Source organism: Sander vitreus, chromosome 7, assembly GCF_031162955.1.
Source record: "Sander vitreus isolate 19-12246 chromosome 7, sanVit1, whole genome shotgun sequence".
NCBI classification, from domain to species: Eukaryota; Metazoa; Chordata; class Actinopteri; order Perciformes; family Percidae; genus Sander; species Sander vitreus.
Window position 1 is genome coordinate 32,311,984 of NC_135861.1, and position 17,249 is coordinate 32,329,232.

Consider the following 17,249-nt stretch of genomic DNA (forward strand, 5'->3'; position numbering starts at 1 on the left):
AACATGAGGCTGATTGAGGTGCAGTAGGCTACTAAGTGAAATGCAAAGTACGACCTCAACATAGTAGCCTATCCTACATCAGCAGCCATAGCCTAGTGCTTGAGAAATCATATCTGCTAAATCCTAAACAAACAGTTAACTAATAAGAGCTCTTTTAGTTTCCACACTATCAGTCCCCTCCCCTTCCTTTTGGTTTCGCCCAAACTGGCCTGACTGCAGTTCTCTTAATACATCCATGCTGCAGCTCTCAGCCTTTATCCCTAACTCTTGTTCTTTTTGTTCTTGTTCTTCTGCTGTTGCTAGTGATGATGATGATGATGATGATGATGATGATGATGCTCTGCAGCTGAATGAACCCCCAGCCAATGGCCCGCTGCTGGACGGCTGCGCGATAAACGCATCGCGGCTCTCTGCAGTCCCGCGGCTGCACTGACTCTGATTATGGATATCTTTATGGATATGATTCGGATTCTATGGATACTGCCAACGGTGTGGGCTGCCGAAGGTAAGCTGCTGTTCAACTCTGTTCGTTTGCATGTGAATGCTTGCATGTGTGGGGACGCGGCGCAGCGCGCGCACAGCGACACAGCTCCGCCATGAATGCAAAAAAAAAAAAAAACCACAGACTCCAGTATGTCTGAGCCGCAATCCCAGAGCAGTAGAGTTCTGTGGAGCAGTGAAGTAGGTCAGGGCTGGGATGGATGGATGGGAGAGACGGTTTGTAGGCTAGGCCGGATTAATCTGCTGCGCTGCTCCGCCGGGAACATCCATCGGGACAGCCGCGCTGTCTCGGCTGGCCTCAATATCATGGGCTATCATCATCATTACTATTATAGATCTCTGTAGTGTTATTGCTCACTTTGAGCTGGTTATGATCAGTGTGTAACCTATAGCCTCTGCAACATGTGTGCTTCTATAGATTACATATGCATAGGTTTATGGAATACATGTTAGCCATATGGGCGCAGAGAGAGGGAGTCTGAACCTCCAGGACCGACATCAGGCACAGAGCCTGGAGAACTGATGGATATTTAACACAACCATTTACTATCTATCCATGCATAACCTCATACAAATATATAGGCCTATTATTATTATTATTATTATTATTATTATTATTATTATTAGCGTTAGATTAAATATCTTACAAAATGACAAAGCATATACCGTCTGGAGCCTGGCAGAGCTGCTGTGGGTCAGCCAGCATGCTGAGCTGACATTTACTATAGTGGAGATTCCAAAGTTTCCAGTGGGAGATGTTTATATAATGATACACAATATAAACAATAAGGATACCTCCATTTGATGGCATGATGTAGCTATACAGTAAAACACACTTGGACTCATTGTAACGATAAAGGTTAGATACAGCGATGGGACAGGAAGTGTGACGGTGACATAAGATGACTGAACAGGAGAATGGATGTGACATGTGCGTGTGAGGGCCAGCAGAACTGACATACTTTTTAAATCAGCTGACTGATGATTTCCCATGTCTAAGTCACAGCAGAAGTTAGTGAAGTGTTGTAGTCAAACACCTGTGGCTCAGGAATCAGCGGTGTGCAATATGTTCTGAACACAGATTCAGATTAGCCTCTAGTATGTTAGCATGTCCCGGAAATGATGGCGCTGCTCCAGTGTCTGTCTGTGTGTGTGCGCGTGTGTATGTGTCTCTAATTGATGAACACATGAGGAGATTCACCATATGTGCATAATATTAACTGAACTGTTACAGTAAAGGAATTCAAACTGGATTTTTGGACACAGGGCCCCTGGACATCAGGAGCCACTTTAGAGCCCTCACCATTGCAGTTGGACTTGTGCCTCAGTGGTGTACAGCATATTACCGATCCCATTTGTAATTCATCAAAGTAGCACCGAGTGATTGCCTGAGAGACGGTGTGCAGACTGCTGCTCCTCTCAGTGCACACTGCAGCTGTTGGCTGATTCTCCATTGAGCAGGCACACACGACTGAAGAATCTCAATCTCAAATTAAAAACATATTTTAAACCACTGAAAGTGAATTCAAACACTGCATTACCAGTGACAATTACACATGAAGCTCAGTTTATGGGGAATAAAAATTAGCTTTTTTTGGCCAAGTATGTGTACATATACATAATGGATTTGGCTCTGTTTTTTCATTGGTCTTAATGTACTTACACAGTAATAGACATAGTACATTTACAAATAAACATACAACTCAGACTACATTGCTGGAGGACTCTATTAAGACCTTGTGATTTAATGTTCAACAAATTGAATAAACGTAGACGTATAAAGGCAGTTACAGACCAACCAGACGGCCGACCGTTGGCAGAAAAGGCAGTTGGACTGATCAGTCTCCCAGAGTTGGTCAAAAAATTGCCTCGGAACACACCAAAGCGACGAGACGTAATATGTCTCCCTAACAGCAGGCGGCGCTAATCTGTATTGTCGCCCAAAAAATGAAAACCGGCAGCTGATTGGACGAACGCGTCACGTGGGTCTGGTTTCTCCGGAAATTCAAAGACAGACTGTCATGGCGGCTTGTTCAGAATACGATCTCAAATTTTACTAAAATAGTTCACCGAAACGTGTTTCTGAAAACATTTTAAGCGAGGAATAGGCCGTGCAGTTGCTGAATCTGTCTTCATTTCAGATCAACAAAGGTCAGTTTTAAAGATTTTCATCAGATTTTGAGAGGCTTAGTGACGCTCATCCCGCTTTCCATTTCCGGGTGAGTCCCAACTGCCCTGTCTCCGACTGAGCATGTCAGGTCGGCCAAAATGAAGGCCGACAGCTCCTCCAACGGACGACGGCACGGAACACACCGAACAGACTCGAGTCACTGACCTCGAAAGACTGTCCAACGGCCTATTATCGGCCCGGTGTGTAGCTGCCTTAAGAAACGGCTAGGTAACTAGTAATTCCCTGCAGAACATGAGAACTTGGGCAGGATAAGAAATAGGACATGGTTATTTTTAGATGTTCAACATGTATGTCATACGTAATACATACACGAGTCTGCTCTGCATCAGTGAACATGCACATGACAAATAATTTGAATAATACTGTAATGTAAAATGAGACAAACTACTACTGCTGGTAGTGCTGGTTTCAAATAGAACTTCATTCATTTACCTTGTTTTCAAACTATCAATGGCACTTTATCATTTGACAGAAAATGAAACATAATCAAAACACAAAGCTGCGTAAAAATAAAATATCTTTAAGACTGTATTTCAGACATGTAAAGACTTAGTAAGATGGGAGTGTGGTAGGGTAATATGATTATTTAAGGCTTCTCTCTCAGGCTGGAAGCCATCATCAGAGGACAGGCTGCTGCAGTGATTACCAATTGCTCCAGGGCTGGAAAGTTTTCTCAATCTTTCACAGCAAATGAGTGTCATTGACGCAGTTAAATGTGCTCATATACGCTTCTTAGCTTTCGTAACGTTCTGTCATCCTCAAACTTCATCTCCATTCCCTGCCAGAAGCCTGTTCTCTGAAAGCATCCTACACCTCCGTCTCTGGCCACAGATATGTGGACACATGTGGCACCATGGATCTGGGTCTAGTTCCAGTGACGTGAAGTATTATTCCTCCAGTATACATGGGTGTTTTTAGACAACACTAGTTCAAAGTGAAGCCAGATGAGCCAACATCAGTGAGGGAGCTCACTGATGCTCTGGTGTCCGAATGGGAGCAAATCCCTGCAGCAGGTTCAAGACCTGGGGGAAAGATGTTCAGCTCCCACCCATGGCTGCCATGTTAGGGGTGTCCACACACATTTGGCCATTTAGTGTGTCACTTTAATGAAGAGTTGGAACAAGCTGATACAGACTCTTGAAATAAAATACATGCCAGATGTTGTGGCTCTTCTGGCACCAACAAACATCGCTTTGCAAATAGGCAGGAGGATATGGAACTGGAAATTAAAAATCTCTTTTTCAAGAGTGTCCTGGCCAAGACAGACAGCAGTACAACCACACATAGATACAAACGAAATACACAACTTTGAACATGACATACTGTTAATGATGCAATTTGAGGATCAAAGTGTTCTTGATGTATCAACAAGCCAACTGGTTATCCAGATTATCAAAGTCAAAGTAAGCCCGCCTCTGATGAGTCAGCCCCCATCAGAGGTGGGCTGTAAGGGTCAGCAAGGCCTTCCCTGCTGGCCAAGATTGTCAGAATCAGAAAATTATATGTTTATAATTATATAATAATTTTATATATATATATATATATATATATATATATATATATATATTCATTTCCAAAATATATATATAGTTATTAATGTCATATGTATTTTACAAAGTCCGTTCCCACAAGTCTATTACCGTAATTTCATTGCTACTCTCTTTCTTGGTTTTGCGGCTTCCAGCGAATTTCATAAATTAGAGCTTTTATCCATTTCGAGTGAATCCCTCTGCTGTTCAAGCAAATAGGAGACAATGTTGTTGATTGTCATATTCTTTAGCTTTCAGATTTCGAGTTTGTCCTGTTGGGCGTATTCTTTGACAGCTAGCCAACTACGTCGGCATTTTTGGGACCGGTTAGTATACGGTGGCCGAGAAGCCAAACTACCTAGCATCACATAACCGTAATGTTCAAGTTCGTTTAGAGTTTTAGATCTAGAAGTAATGAAAGAAAAGAGGATGTACTATTTTTCAAATGATGAGCAGCTTTTGTAAGTTTAATGGATTTTTCTGCATTTTAGTGAAATGATTTTACTAGCTGTTACTGCTTGCTTTATGTGTTAAAGAGTTGAGCCGTGTCAGTCGCTGCTGTGCTTTTGTGTGTGCGTGGTTGCGTGTTGAGCCTTAGCAGCTTGGCTAGAATTTGTGTGGGGGCCTGTTGATTCCTAATTGTGTTGTTTGTGTTTTTGATCGCTTTGTGGTCGTCGAATGAGTAAATGTGACTGGTTGTTGTGGGGTTTCTTTGGCAATTCCATTAATTTGGACTATATGTGATGCAGCATCCTGCCATACTGCAAAGTGATGGCTTCAGTTACCATGTATTCATGTCTCTGCAATAGTGTATTAAAACTCTCTAGGTGTTGAGCCTTGTGTTAAATCTCTTTATTCCACACAATAATGTCCTAGTGTCATGGTGAGGTTATTCAAAGGTGGTTTAATTGCTGTAGGATAGTACTGAAGGCCCAGGTGTAAAATACTTGGCCCGCCACTGGTTATTACTGATAGGAATGATGGACACAACTATTAAAATAATGTAATGTAATGTAATGTGATGTAAGTTCTAATAGTAATTCAACTCTTTGAATACCTACAAGCTGACAAGTATAGCCCAGCATTATTTCAGAACATAGAAGAGCAGAATGAAGACGAGTCAGCAAACAGCTAACCTATGGAAACAGTAAGACGGTTGCACTCCCCCCCAGCCCTGACACTTTGAGCCACATCACAGGCCACCCTGTCAGCTCCAGCCTTGAGGCTGTGTTCAGGCAGCCTGTGTCAGCCGTCCACAGGACCCAGGTCTTTCCATTAATTTTAAATGGGGGTAGTGAGTTTAAGCCGCGGCGGGGGTTGCCGCAGGGGGGACACTCAAACAAACGCAGCAGTCCTGCGGCGAAAAGTTGAGACCGACTCAACCTTTGGAGCAACTCCACCCTGTGCCCTTCTGCGGTGGTCAGTCATGTTACTGGGGATCAGACTTGTGTGTTTTGAGCAATGGTTTGAGGCGGTATGAGAGTCCCGTACAGGAAACAGGAAACATCACTGCCTCTATCGCTGCCACAAGAAAGTTTTAAAACACCAAATACAAGCACTGAACTCCCCGGGAGTTTGTGGAATAGCTGACTGTTTCCTGCAACAACAAAGCACTCGCTATGTCTCGCTCCTCTGTTTTCTTTTTCTCTATCTCTCCTGTGAAATAAAGCTGCATTCAACAACGTAGTTATCTGTAAACGATCTGACGGAAAACAGTAACTGTGAAATACAAAGTCTACTTGTGCTTTGTTGGGGGGTTCAACAGTACGTCACACAGATGTATGAGGGGCCGTCAGGGACATTATTCAGAATTACCTCTCACAAACACATGCTCTTACATACACTACTGAAACTCTCTCACATAAACAACTGGAAGATTATTCGCTCGCACACACTACTGAAAAGCTCTCACACATACAAGTGAAACACTCTTATATACACTACTGAAAAGCTCTCACATATACAGGTGAAACGCTCTTACATACACTACTGAAAAGCTCTCACACATACAAGTGAAACGCTCTTATATACACTACTGAAAAGCTCTCACACATACAAGTGAAACGCTCTCACGCATACAAGTGAAACGTTCTTATATACATTACATTTGGCATTTTTGATGCCAATAACTACTATGGCATTGATGAAGAAGGGCCATTACCTGAACTTCAAACCAATAATAATGTTGTAATTCCAGACATAGATGTAATTATTAATGAGACCACAATGAACATTATTCATCAAGTGAACCCACTTGAAAATGATGGGAACCATGGAATAGATGTTTTTTTTTTCACTTCTGCACTTTCTTCAGTGAATAACATGGGAATTATGTTAAGGTTTGTTAAAATGTTTTCTTGTAAATCTTGTAATCTTGTAAGTTGTCCAGTAAGCGTATTTAACTTCTCAAAACCAAAGCATCTAAAATCTGAATCAGCTGATACTGAATAAATTGTCCAGTAAGCGTATTTCACTTCTCAAAACCAAAGCGTCTAAAATCTGAATGCCTCTTATAGCAATGAATTTATAACAGGTCTTTCATCTTTCAACATTCACAGGTTCCTTTGTGATAATGTTACGACTACCAAGAGAATAAAATAAAAAGAATGATACTAAAAAAACAGATGCATCAGTTTATTTGACCATTAAACCATTAAACCATCCCTCCAGAAAGTAACGACCATCTCCTCAGCAGCTCTCTTGTTGCTCCCTTCTGGAGGGAGACGAATGCTGAAAAGATCATCCACCTGGTCAGTGTGTTCGACTCATAGCAAAACAGGGGTCGAAAGCTGGTTTCAGTCCTTCACAGAATCTGTACAAACAACATGGAATAATTGTACAATCCATAATCCACTGTCAAATTGTCCCTTGGTTTTTTATAATAGATTTTGTGAAGCTAGTCTTACACCTTGTTGGTCAATGGTTAAAATGATTACTCCTTTTGAGATTTATCTGACTGTACAACAACTAACAGTGAATACCTTTTGAAATGGACCTTGAACCCTGTGGATGACAACAGATCCCTGTCTCTTATCGACCACATAGGCCTCAGACATCCTGCATTGGCCAAGTAGTCAAACAAAGGTGCATTTGACTTCTCAAGGTCCTCAAGGGTTGTACTTTCAGATACCTAGCATCACAAGAAGCAGCAAGATGGCTTGTTATGGAAGTTTCTCATTAGTCATTTAACTTATTAGTACGAACACAGACACTAGTGGTCTGCATACTACAGAATGCCTAGAGGTCCCCTAACAGTTCATAGCAGTGCAGGTTTTTATGTTTTTGGTTTTTAAATATGCTTTGCTGTCGACACTTGTCCGTTGAATAGTGGTGGCATTCAAACTACAACATATGGAAAAAGTGGGCTGATACTCCTTTTCAAAATGGAAAACAACGAGAGAACATTTTAATGTAAACTAATTCTAATGCAGTATAACATTCAAAAGCTATCAACTGACCTTTTTGACTTTTGCTGGCAAGAGTTCTGGGTCAGCTATGTCTTCTAGTTTTGGATTTGCTGAACCATTGACTAGAAGACAAAATACTGTTGGCGAGAGGAAGTTTGGTGGTGGACGGCCATGTACCAAGCTCACTGCAATGGCTTTGCCAGCAATGTAGTACCAGTCCTCTCTTAGAGCTGCAAAACAATGGCATAGAAGGAAAAACAATATTGATAAATACCACATTGCGGCAAACAAAAACTGGCTGTCAATTACAGGCCGGCTCTCGAATGATGACCGGGGCCATGGTTGACACAAATAAATAAAAGCTAGGTCTAAAACATGAGTGGAGACGTGAGCTGCAATATAATATGCATGCCAAGGATGATGTACATTTCCAATAACTTAATCTAATAAATTCAGCAATATAATTTTGCTTGGTCCAGGGTGAAAAATACTGACTTTTCCTTTTCAGTGTGACTATCCAAATTCAGTCACTGTGGATGCATTTCTTAGCAAAACTGGATTGTATAGTACCATACATGTTCCACAAGATGACAGTAGCCAAATTTCAAGGGCCATATGGGAACGTTGCAAGTCAAAGTTTCGCTGCAAATGTTTCATGAAACTGTAGAGGGATTTTAATTGAAAACAGATACAGAAAGTGCTGTGTTTGAATTTACCACATAATGCAGTAACTGTAACAGGGCAAACGGGCAGATTAAAACAACGCTTCATACTAAAATATGACCAATGACCAATTAAAGCCCTGCCTCTAAAAACTTTGGCTTCTTGCTCCAATTAACTGTGTGACTGAATCAAGTAGATTTTAAAACAAATGCTGAGAAAATGTTTGTAATAATCATCAAAGTAAGAGGTGTTTCTGAGTGACATAAATGTAATGTAAAAAGGGGATATTCCTTTATGCTGAAACATAGCTGAGAAATAAGCAAAGACAAAAAAGGGGGCATACATAAAAAGTATTTTTATGTATAATCAGTATTTCTTTACTAAAGTACTTGACTTAAAACTTCAAATACTGATGAAGGATGTATTTAATCACAGCAGTAATATGCAGTGAAGATCATCACTGGTAAATGTATTATTGCTTCAGTGTGGGGCAGAAAATAATAGAGGATTTACAGAGTGTAACAGTAACAACAGTCAGTAACATTAGTTTAAGACATGGCACTGTTCAAGTAAACAACCAATATGGCCAAATAACAACATTAGATTATGCTTGGTGCAACAGCAGGGCAGAAATGACATATAACATAATGGAAGTGATGAAGAAACATTTAGTAAATGGAAGTTATGCTTTGGAGAGAGATGTACAGTACAGTAGACATGTGAACTGATATTCTTTTAGGTGAGCTTTGATTATATTTCAGTGGATAAAACATGTTTAGCTGCAGCTGCCCTCATTTTATTGATATCAAGCGGCATTCACACACCAGGTGAAGAACAGCTGATTTTACTACCTGCTGACGTACCACCAATGACAAAAAAAATATTTATAATTACCTTTTCCTCCTCGTGGCTGATGCCCAAGAGCTGAAGTGTTGCGCTTGATAACGCGGCGCACGCTCTCGGACTGGAGCTGCAGTTTGCAGTGTCATGCTGCTGTGCTGTCCGGAGGGGAAAAGCGATGCTATGTGACTGTCCAGTGTGTCGCGGCTTGAAGTTGCAACGGTCGGTTGCTGCCCGACTGTTGTCGCATTTGACAAGGTTCTGGTGGTCTCCGCTGACGTCAGTACAGTGTGAAGTAATGCTGCTGCCTCTGTTAGGCTGCTTGCAGGCTGTTGGGCAGACATTAGTGTTGCGAAAAACGTGGCTGACGATCGACCTTTCTATTTATATCTGTATAAGAAAGGTCATAGAGAATCGTACATTCAGACACTTATCAGTCGTTCTAGTCTCTCTGCCATTTTTGTGAGTCGCTTCCGAAGCTTTTCAACGGTGCAGTACGATGTCCGCTGGGGGTGTATTGCGTATTACGGAGCTGATTTCAAGGCGTGAAGGCGGCGTTAGGCTGGACAATCCGGCTGCAGGCGCAGCCTTAAGCTTGACACTCATTTGTCTTCCTTTTGAGAAAATAACAAAACGGTCCGCCTTTTGATACATTACCTTGTTAGTTTAATACTTATTGGCTAAAAATGTGTGTCAAAAAAGCTGTGTCAAAATAAGTAATTTCATTGGTTATATTTTCGTTTTGTGACCTATCAACACATGGCTAATTTAAATATTCAAATGAGCCATGTGTTGATTCGCCACAACACGCGCTCACCTCAGTTGCTACCACCAGGCTGTCAATCAAGCTGTCAGCGACAGAGAACGTAACGTTAACTAACGTTGGTTGTTGGACTGAAATTCTGAAAATGTTCATACTTATATATATAGGCAAAGCCTATACATCTGAAACAGAAGGTGCTGTATTTTTTTTACCCTTTATCTATCCAGATAAAAATATTAAGAACAGTTTCTGTAGGATGTTTCTTAGACCTATGCAATCTGAAATGGAAGGGCACGTTGTCATGAGCTGTATCTTGTATATTTATTATTAGCTATGTGGTATGTGTATGCACCTTTATGTAATCTGGTGGAAAAGATAAGATAAGATATTCCTTTATTTGTCCCACAATGGGAAAATTCCAATGTTACAGCAGCAAAGTGGATAGAGAAAAAAAGTATAAAAACAGTAAGAGTAGGAAAATAAAAAATAAAAACACTATGTGCAAGAGAAAAATAATCCACAAACAACAGATAACACAAATAGTAGCAGCAGCAGCAGTTGCACATGGGCAATAGATTGCACAGTGAATATGGAATGGTATTGCACAGTAATTATTGCACATTGTTATTATATATAAATATTATTATATATAATATAATATATATTCATTAATTATTATTATTGATGCCGAGAATTTTAACATATTAAAATTTAAAACGGGATCATACCAAACAAATATCTGTTTGTGTGTCCCTGTGTATGCAAAGTGTCCTCCTTTTTGATGTGAAGGAAATGGCCACCCTAGTGTCCCAGTGGAAGCGGCATTAAAACATGAAATAAAACACAAAAACTCTCTCAAACAACATTGTTAGAGAGGGCAGGACTTCAGAGAGTTACAGTGAAAAAATAAGAACGAACAAAAAGAGAATAAAAGTTAAGAAGTTAAAAAAGGAAACTCAAAGGCTGGAGTAACATAACAGGCAGCATGCAGCTTTCGCGCACGCGCACTACTGATCATCTTAATGTATATATATATATATATATATATATATATATAAAAAAGCGTTTCACTTGTATGTGTGAGAGCTTTTCAGTAGTTTATATAAGAGCGTTTCACTTGTATGTGTGAGAGCGTTTCACCTGTATGTGTGAGAGCTTTTCAGTAGTGTATATAAGAGCATTTCACCTGTATGTGTGAGAGCTTTTCAGTAGTGTATATAAGAGCGTTTCACTTGTATGTGTGAGAGCTTTTCAGTAGTGTGTGCGAGTGAATAATCTTCCAGTTGTTTATGCGAGAGTGTTTCAGTAGTGTATGTAAGAGCATTTCACGTGTTTGTGAGAGGTAATTCTGAATAATGTCCCTGACGGCCCCTCATACAATACAGATGGGCCGTTTCGTTGACACCCCCGCCGCACAACCCTGGGGAAAATTGCGGGATTGCTTTTTTTTTATCTGAATGCCCCATTATACTTTGCCTTCTCTGCTGCTTTCATTCTCACACACACACACACACACACACACACACACACACACACACACACACACAGAGGCTGTTTTACCTGGCAGGGCACATTTGCAGCATCAGAGCACAGATGTGCTCATCCAGCAGAGGATCAGGCCTCATCGCTGCCTCTCAGCTGCTATTGTTATAATAAGGCTAACCCTCTGAAAACGTGATGCTACTCGTTTCTCTACAGTACCGTAGGTACCGGGGGATGCAATCTTTCCGGACCTGACGTGGGCAGTATATGCCTACAAGTGTTCTAGTCTGACCAGCAAGAAAAAACAGAGCGCCTCATCTATGTGCACGGTGCACACTGATGGTTTGACCCGACCGCAGTCAGCCTCTGGCTTTACCGTAACGTTCCATTTACAGCAGCGGCTGTCACGACTTCACCTGCAGCTCCAAAACAGAAAGTAAGTCTGGTTCCCTCTGACGTTGTCTGTCACAGCCTAACGTTAGCTACGATAGCTGACATTAGCTAACTTTGGGGCTTGTTTTAACGGACCCCTATAACGTCAGTTAAGTTAACTTTAACCAGCTTGGTTATATGGCAGGGAGAAACAGACTGACTAAACATGCTTGCTGTCTGGGAGTTCTGGGTGATCTCATGGAAGACGTGACCGTTAGGGTTGGGTACCTGGATTTCTGTTCAGGTACCCAATGGTACCTTTTTTCGGTACTTTCCCTCTGTAATAAAAAAAATAAAAAAATAATAATAATTTCAAACTTATTTATCCTATTTACTTAGTAGTAGTAGTAATGTTTTATGTAAAGCACTTTGAATTGCCTCGTTGCTGAAATGTGCTATAGAAATAAAGTTGCCTTCCCTTCAGCCTGTCAGTCAGTCAACAGGGCAGTGAACACTGTGGCGGTGCCTGCCTGTCACAGAGGAAGTCTAACGTTAACCATACCGTGACCGCTTTCGCCCATTATATACGCTGTCTGCGTGGAGTTTTGAAAAGTGTAACGACACTTGCAACCGCTTAACCAGCATTTCCGTGATTACTGTGACTTTAACAAACTGCAGAGTCCACGTAGTTTCGCTCAGTCTGCACGGCAGCTCTGTGTTTGTGTGTGTGTGTGTGTGTGTGTGTGTGTGTGTGTGTGTTTGTTTCGGAGCTAGGCCTGTCACGATAAAAAAAATTTGCTGGACGATAAATTATCCCAGAAATTATTGCGATAAACGATAATATTGTCATTGAGAGACCGTTTTCATCTAATATAATGATAATGGCATAATAATGCAGGTACACCTTTTCAAAGATCAATAAACTTTTATCTCTAAAGAATATTTAACACTGGAACTGTAAGACATTTTAAATATCCACAATAAATGAACAAAACAACCAAAAACAATAAATAAAATAGACTCTCAGTCTCTGTTAACAAAAAATGCACTGGAATAAAAACCAAAACACAATCAAAAACAAATAAATGGACATTTTTCCAGCTGCGATAATTTACATTTATCATTTTTATTGCATTGATTTATTGCAATATTATATATAATCTTCACCTTCATCACTAAGGCTTGTTTGGATATAATATATAGTTCTGTTAAATCTAGGTCTCGTATATTGAAGCTGTCCCCGAGTGCCGTAATGCCTGCCATTTTGGACAGTATTATTAATATAGGTTTCCGTACACTGTGCGAGAACAGGCTGAAATAATAATTCAATTTGCCGCAATTCCTGAACGTCTGAGAAGTTTTTTGCTTCTTCCCCCGTCACTCGTCATGATGCGGCATAACGAAAGAACAATTGGCAGGGTCATTAACATACTTGATCAGCATTCATGAGGTGCTTTGCATTGACTATTTATGGTTAAAAATGGGCGGGGTAAGAGGCTGATTCACGTACGCACACTTGTGGGTAATCTCTGATTTATAAAGGGAACATTGCTTACAGGTGTGCATACGCACAGTTTTATAAATCTGAATGCTTTTGGCGTACCCCATTTTTGGCTTTTGGCCGTACGTACACCTATAGTAAGGATCCTACGCACAATTTTATAAATGAGACCCCAGATGATTAAAGGCAAAAATGCAACAACAAAAACAAGCAAACATACAACTCGCAATATGACCCCCCCCCCCCCCCACCACCATTTAGTTTACCTGATTATCAAGGAAAATGCAGAAAATAAGCTACTACAATTTTGAAATGTGTATTTTTTAACTTGAACATACAAAGTTAACGAGCATAAGAAACACATGAACAAAATAATTAAGAAAATGATGTAAGAAAAATATAAATTCTTATTAAATGAATCCATTTTCTATGCCCTTATAAACGATGACATTTAAGATTCGTGTAATATTATAAGTAGTGATTAAGTTACAAAATATACTTTGTACATCTGTTGTCTGCATGCTCTGAACCCCCCAACATGTCTGATAGTCACATGACCGTATGCCACACACACACACACACACACACACACACACACACACACACACACACACACACACACACACACACTCTGACTGCTCACTGGTCATCTTCATGGACGTAGTTACCACGGTAGCGCTTAATGCATCCATGGGGAGTCGTTATTCAGAGGGCAGATTCAACACAGATTCACCACAGCCATTAGTGAGAGAGACAACGCCAGGCGCTGAGTGGTGAACAAAATACACCACTGTAGGAACTCTAAGGACCCCGTAGTGGTCGCGGACACCCTGTTGAGACCCCTGCTCTGCTGTATATAATTGAACCAGCTTCTATTCTGTATTCTATACAGGATGACATTCTCCTGCCAGAGGCGCACCATGGAATTTAGAGCAACATTGGCTCTGAGCTGTTGTCATGCCCACTTAGAAGTTCAGCAATAACCTTTTGTCATATTTGCTCCCGATGTCTTGACAGTACTACATGAGACAGATCATCAGGACAACAACCAATCAGAGCCGAGGACACTCTTAACAGACTGTCAATCACTGCTCGTGAACTGCGGCTCAAACTGTCAGTTTCGTCTCGACTGTTTTCAACAAGGCGGCCAGGTCACAACCCTTCTCATTTTACAGCTAAACAGAACACTAAAATATGTTTCAGAAAACATCTGAGACGAGAAATAGGCAGTTACTGAATCCTTTTCTTTTTTTCTTTTTTTTAATAATTCATAGTTTATTCATGTTTAGAATCAGATACATTTTGATACAGAATTTTCAAAAGACATTGAATATGATACATACATATTCAAAACTAGAAAGAAAATACAGCTAAGGTGATCAACAAAAAAAACAAAAAAGACAAAACTATATTCAGACAGGGAGTAATCTTTTCAACATAGAATATTCAGTAAAATAAAGAAATACGATCAGGCCTATTAGATGTGACATAGTTAAACCATCTTTCCCAATATGAAACAAACATCTCCATTCTATGATTTACTTAGGCTGTTATTTGCTCCATCATATAAATTCCGGCCACAGTATCCATCCATGAGTCTACTGTCGGGCTCTTCTGCAATAGCCACAGTGTTTCCTCTATGTTGATTTTGTAGTGGCGGCCCAACATGGCAAAATTTCTGCCACCACGGTATCAGAAATAGGGCTGTACAAAAAATTATCCTGCCGACATAATGCTACCGCTCACATTGCAATTTAACAAGTAGAACTATTCAGAGGTTATTGGGCCCGTCCAGTTTAACTCCACATACTGTTGCGTTGATGTAGTTTATTGTCAAAACGTTCGCTTACTTCCGAGTCGACTATTAACGAACAGCTCCACCAAAAACGTCACTGCGGTGGGTCCGTTCTAAGTGTAGACCTGTTGTTGATGTTAAATGCCCTATAGTTATAGGGGGGTGTTGTTCCCAAGGTACTTAGTCTTAAATTCTAGACCGATTTCCTCTTGAAATAACTTCTGTATGGTATTATGTATCCCCTTCCAAAAGTCTTCAATGATAGCACATTCCCAGAAAATATGATAATGGTTTGCATTTTGGTTACACCATTGTCTCCAACAAACTGGGGTATTATCACCATAGTGAGATTTCTGAGATGGTGTGATAAAGTATCTTATTATGCCTTTCAAACCAAACTCTCCATTTCTGTGAATTGGTACGTTTCCATTGATACCTCCATACTGTTGTCCATTCTTCCTCAGATATGTTGATTCCACCTTCCTTTTCCCACTTTGTTTTCATTTACAGAATCTTAATTCATGTTTGATCAGCGCTGCCTGGTTTGACAGTTCACGAGCTCTCACTGAGTACGTTTTCATGCACACCAATATTCCACTATTATTCCGAATATGACAATATTGTGAAATTTGATACGGGTCATGTAAACAGCATATTCAGTTTGGATATTCTGAATAAGGCCGAATATTGCATTTTCCGATTAAGACGTGTGCGATATTCTGGTATTATTCTGGTTTTAGAGGCATTCTTTGGACATGTATACAGCTAATTCAGAAGATGAGTCTCAATCAGGGTTTTTACCACAGTTCACACCCAGTTTACGGCATTTTGCCGGTTTACGGCTTATGGTCAGCCCTGTGCGTTGCTATGGTTAGTGTACACAAACCAACCAGTCGACAGTTTGCAAGACTGCAGACCCGATAAGAAGGACAAACACAGCTACTTTTAAACATGATCAAAGACCTGGATATCAACAGTTTTTGGATATGAGCATACATCGCTACACCGACCTTTTCAAGAAGCTGGTTGAAAGAATGAAAGAGGGATGCTGCGTTCGCACGCTCCAACAAGTCCGCCACCGCTGGAAATCCTGTTTTGCACGGCTGCATGTAAACAGGAATATTAGAGGAATGTTCACTCTCATTAGCCATGGAAACAGCTTAGAGGAATATCGTCTTTTTCGGAATAAGGGGGAAAAGAAGCGGAATATTATGTGAATGTAAACGTAGTCATTGACACGGCGTTAGAGGCTCCTCGGCTCCGATTGGTCGTTAATCTTCAGGCGTGGTGGAAACTTGCAAATGCCATTAGGATCACTATGGGGGGACAACGGAACACAATTTTGTTTACAGATGATCTTGTGTGCCGCTGTCAGGATATAGTGACAGTTTCAGCAAATATGACAAAAGTTACCAACTGCAGCTTTAAAAGGTATAATATGTAGTGACAACGCTTACAGTTTGTAAACACACAAACACACACACACACACACACACACACACACATCGTTCAAAGTTGGAGAGGGAGAGAGAGAGAGAGAGAGCAGCGGTGGTTAAACAAGCTAGAGAGTGAAGGAAGAGAGGGAGCTGCAGTGAATCAGAGAACACACACACACACACACACACACACACACACACGCATACACACAGGAAGGTGCCACATTGGCAGGTTCTGAGTGAATGCAGAGCTTCATTCTGTCTGTTTCTGTGTCAGTTAAACGTTTGCGGCGATATCACACGCTGAAGGGCAAATCTGCGGTTGGGAATGAGAGAAGGCTGCACACCCTGTACGCCGTTATTGGTTGGGCGTTGCATACCCAACGGCTCTTTGCTGATGCCCAAGAAAAACAGGCAGAGGGCAGGCTCTCTGCAGATACAGACACCAGCACACACAGCTAGTGGGTCAGAAGTGACGAAAGGGATTACTTAAGTCTATACATTGTTTTTTTAGAATAATACTGCATATTACACCTTTAAAACTATTATTTAAACTTATTTAGCCTAGTGTGTCGAATGTTTGTTTTTTTGTTCTTGGAAAGAAGCATGGACTCAGTGCCCTTTGCTTCTCAGTGGAAGTCAGTTATCTAAGCCAATCCATAATCAGTGTTGGGAGCAGCAGCGTGCTCTCTAGCCTCTGGGAGCAGTGATAGAAAACATTGAGCATCAAACCGCCCATGACCCAGTTCTTCACTGGCCCGTGGGCGCT

The 17,249-nt window shown here is 40.8% G+C and overlaps 1 protein-coding gene across 1 annotated transcript in view; it reads left to right on the forward strand.

Annotated features, from left to right (window-relative positions):
- Window positions 1–473: 473 nt before the first annotated feature.
- The window catches only part of LOC144520403 (ephrin type-B receptor 2-like), a 63,650-nt gene continuing 46,874 nt past the window's right edge, over window positions 474–17,249 (forward strand). The window contains 1 exon segment of the mRNA XM_078254084.1: window positions 474–505. Coding sequence (XP_078110210.1) covers window positions 474–505 — 32 coding nt within the window.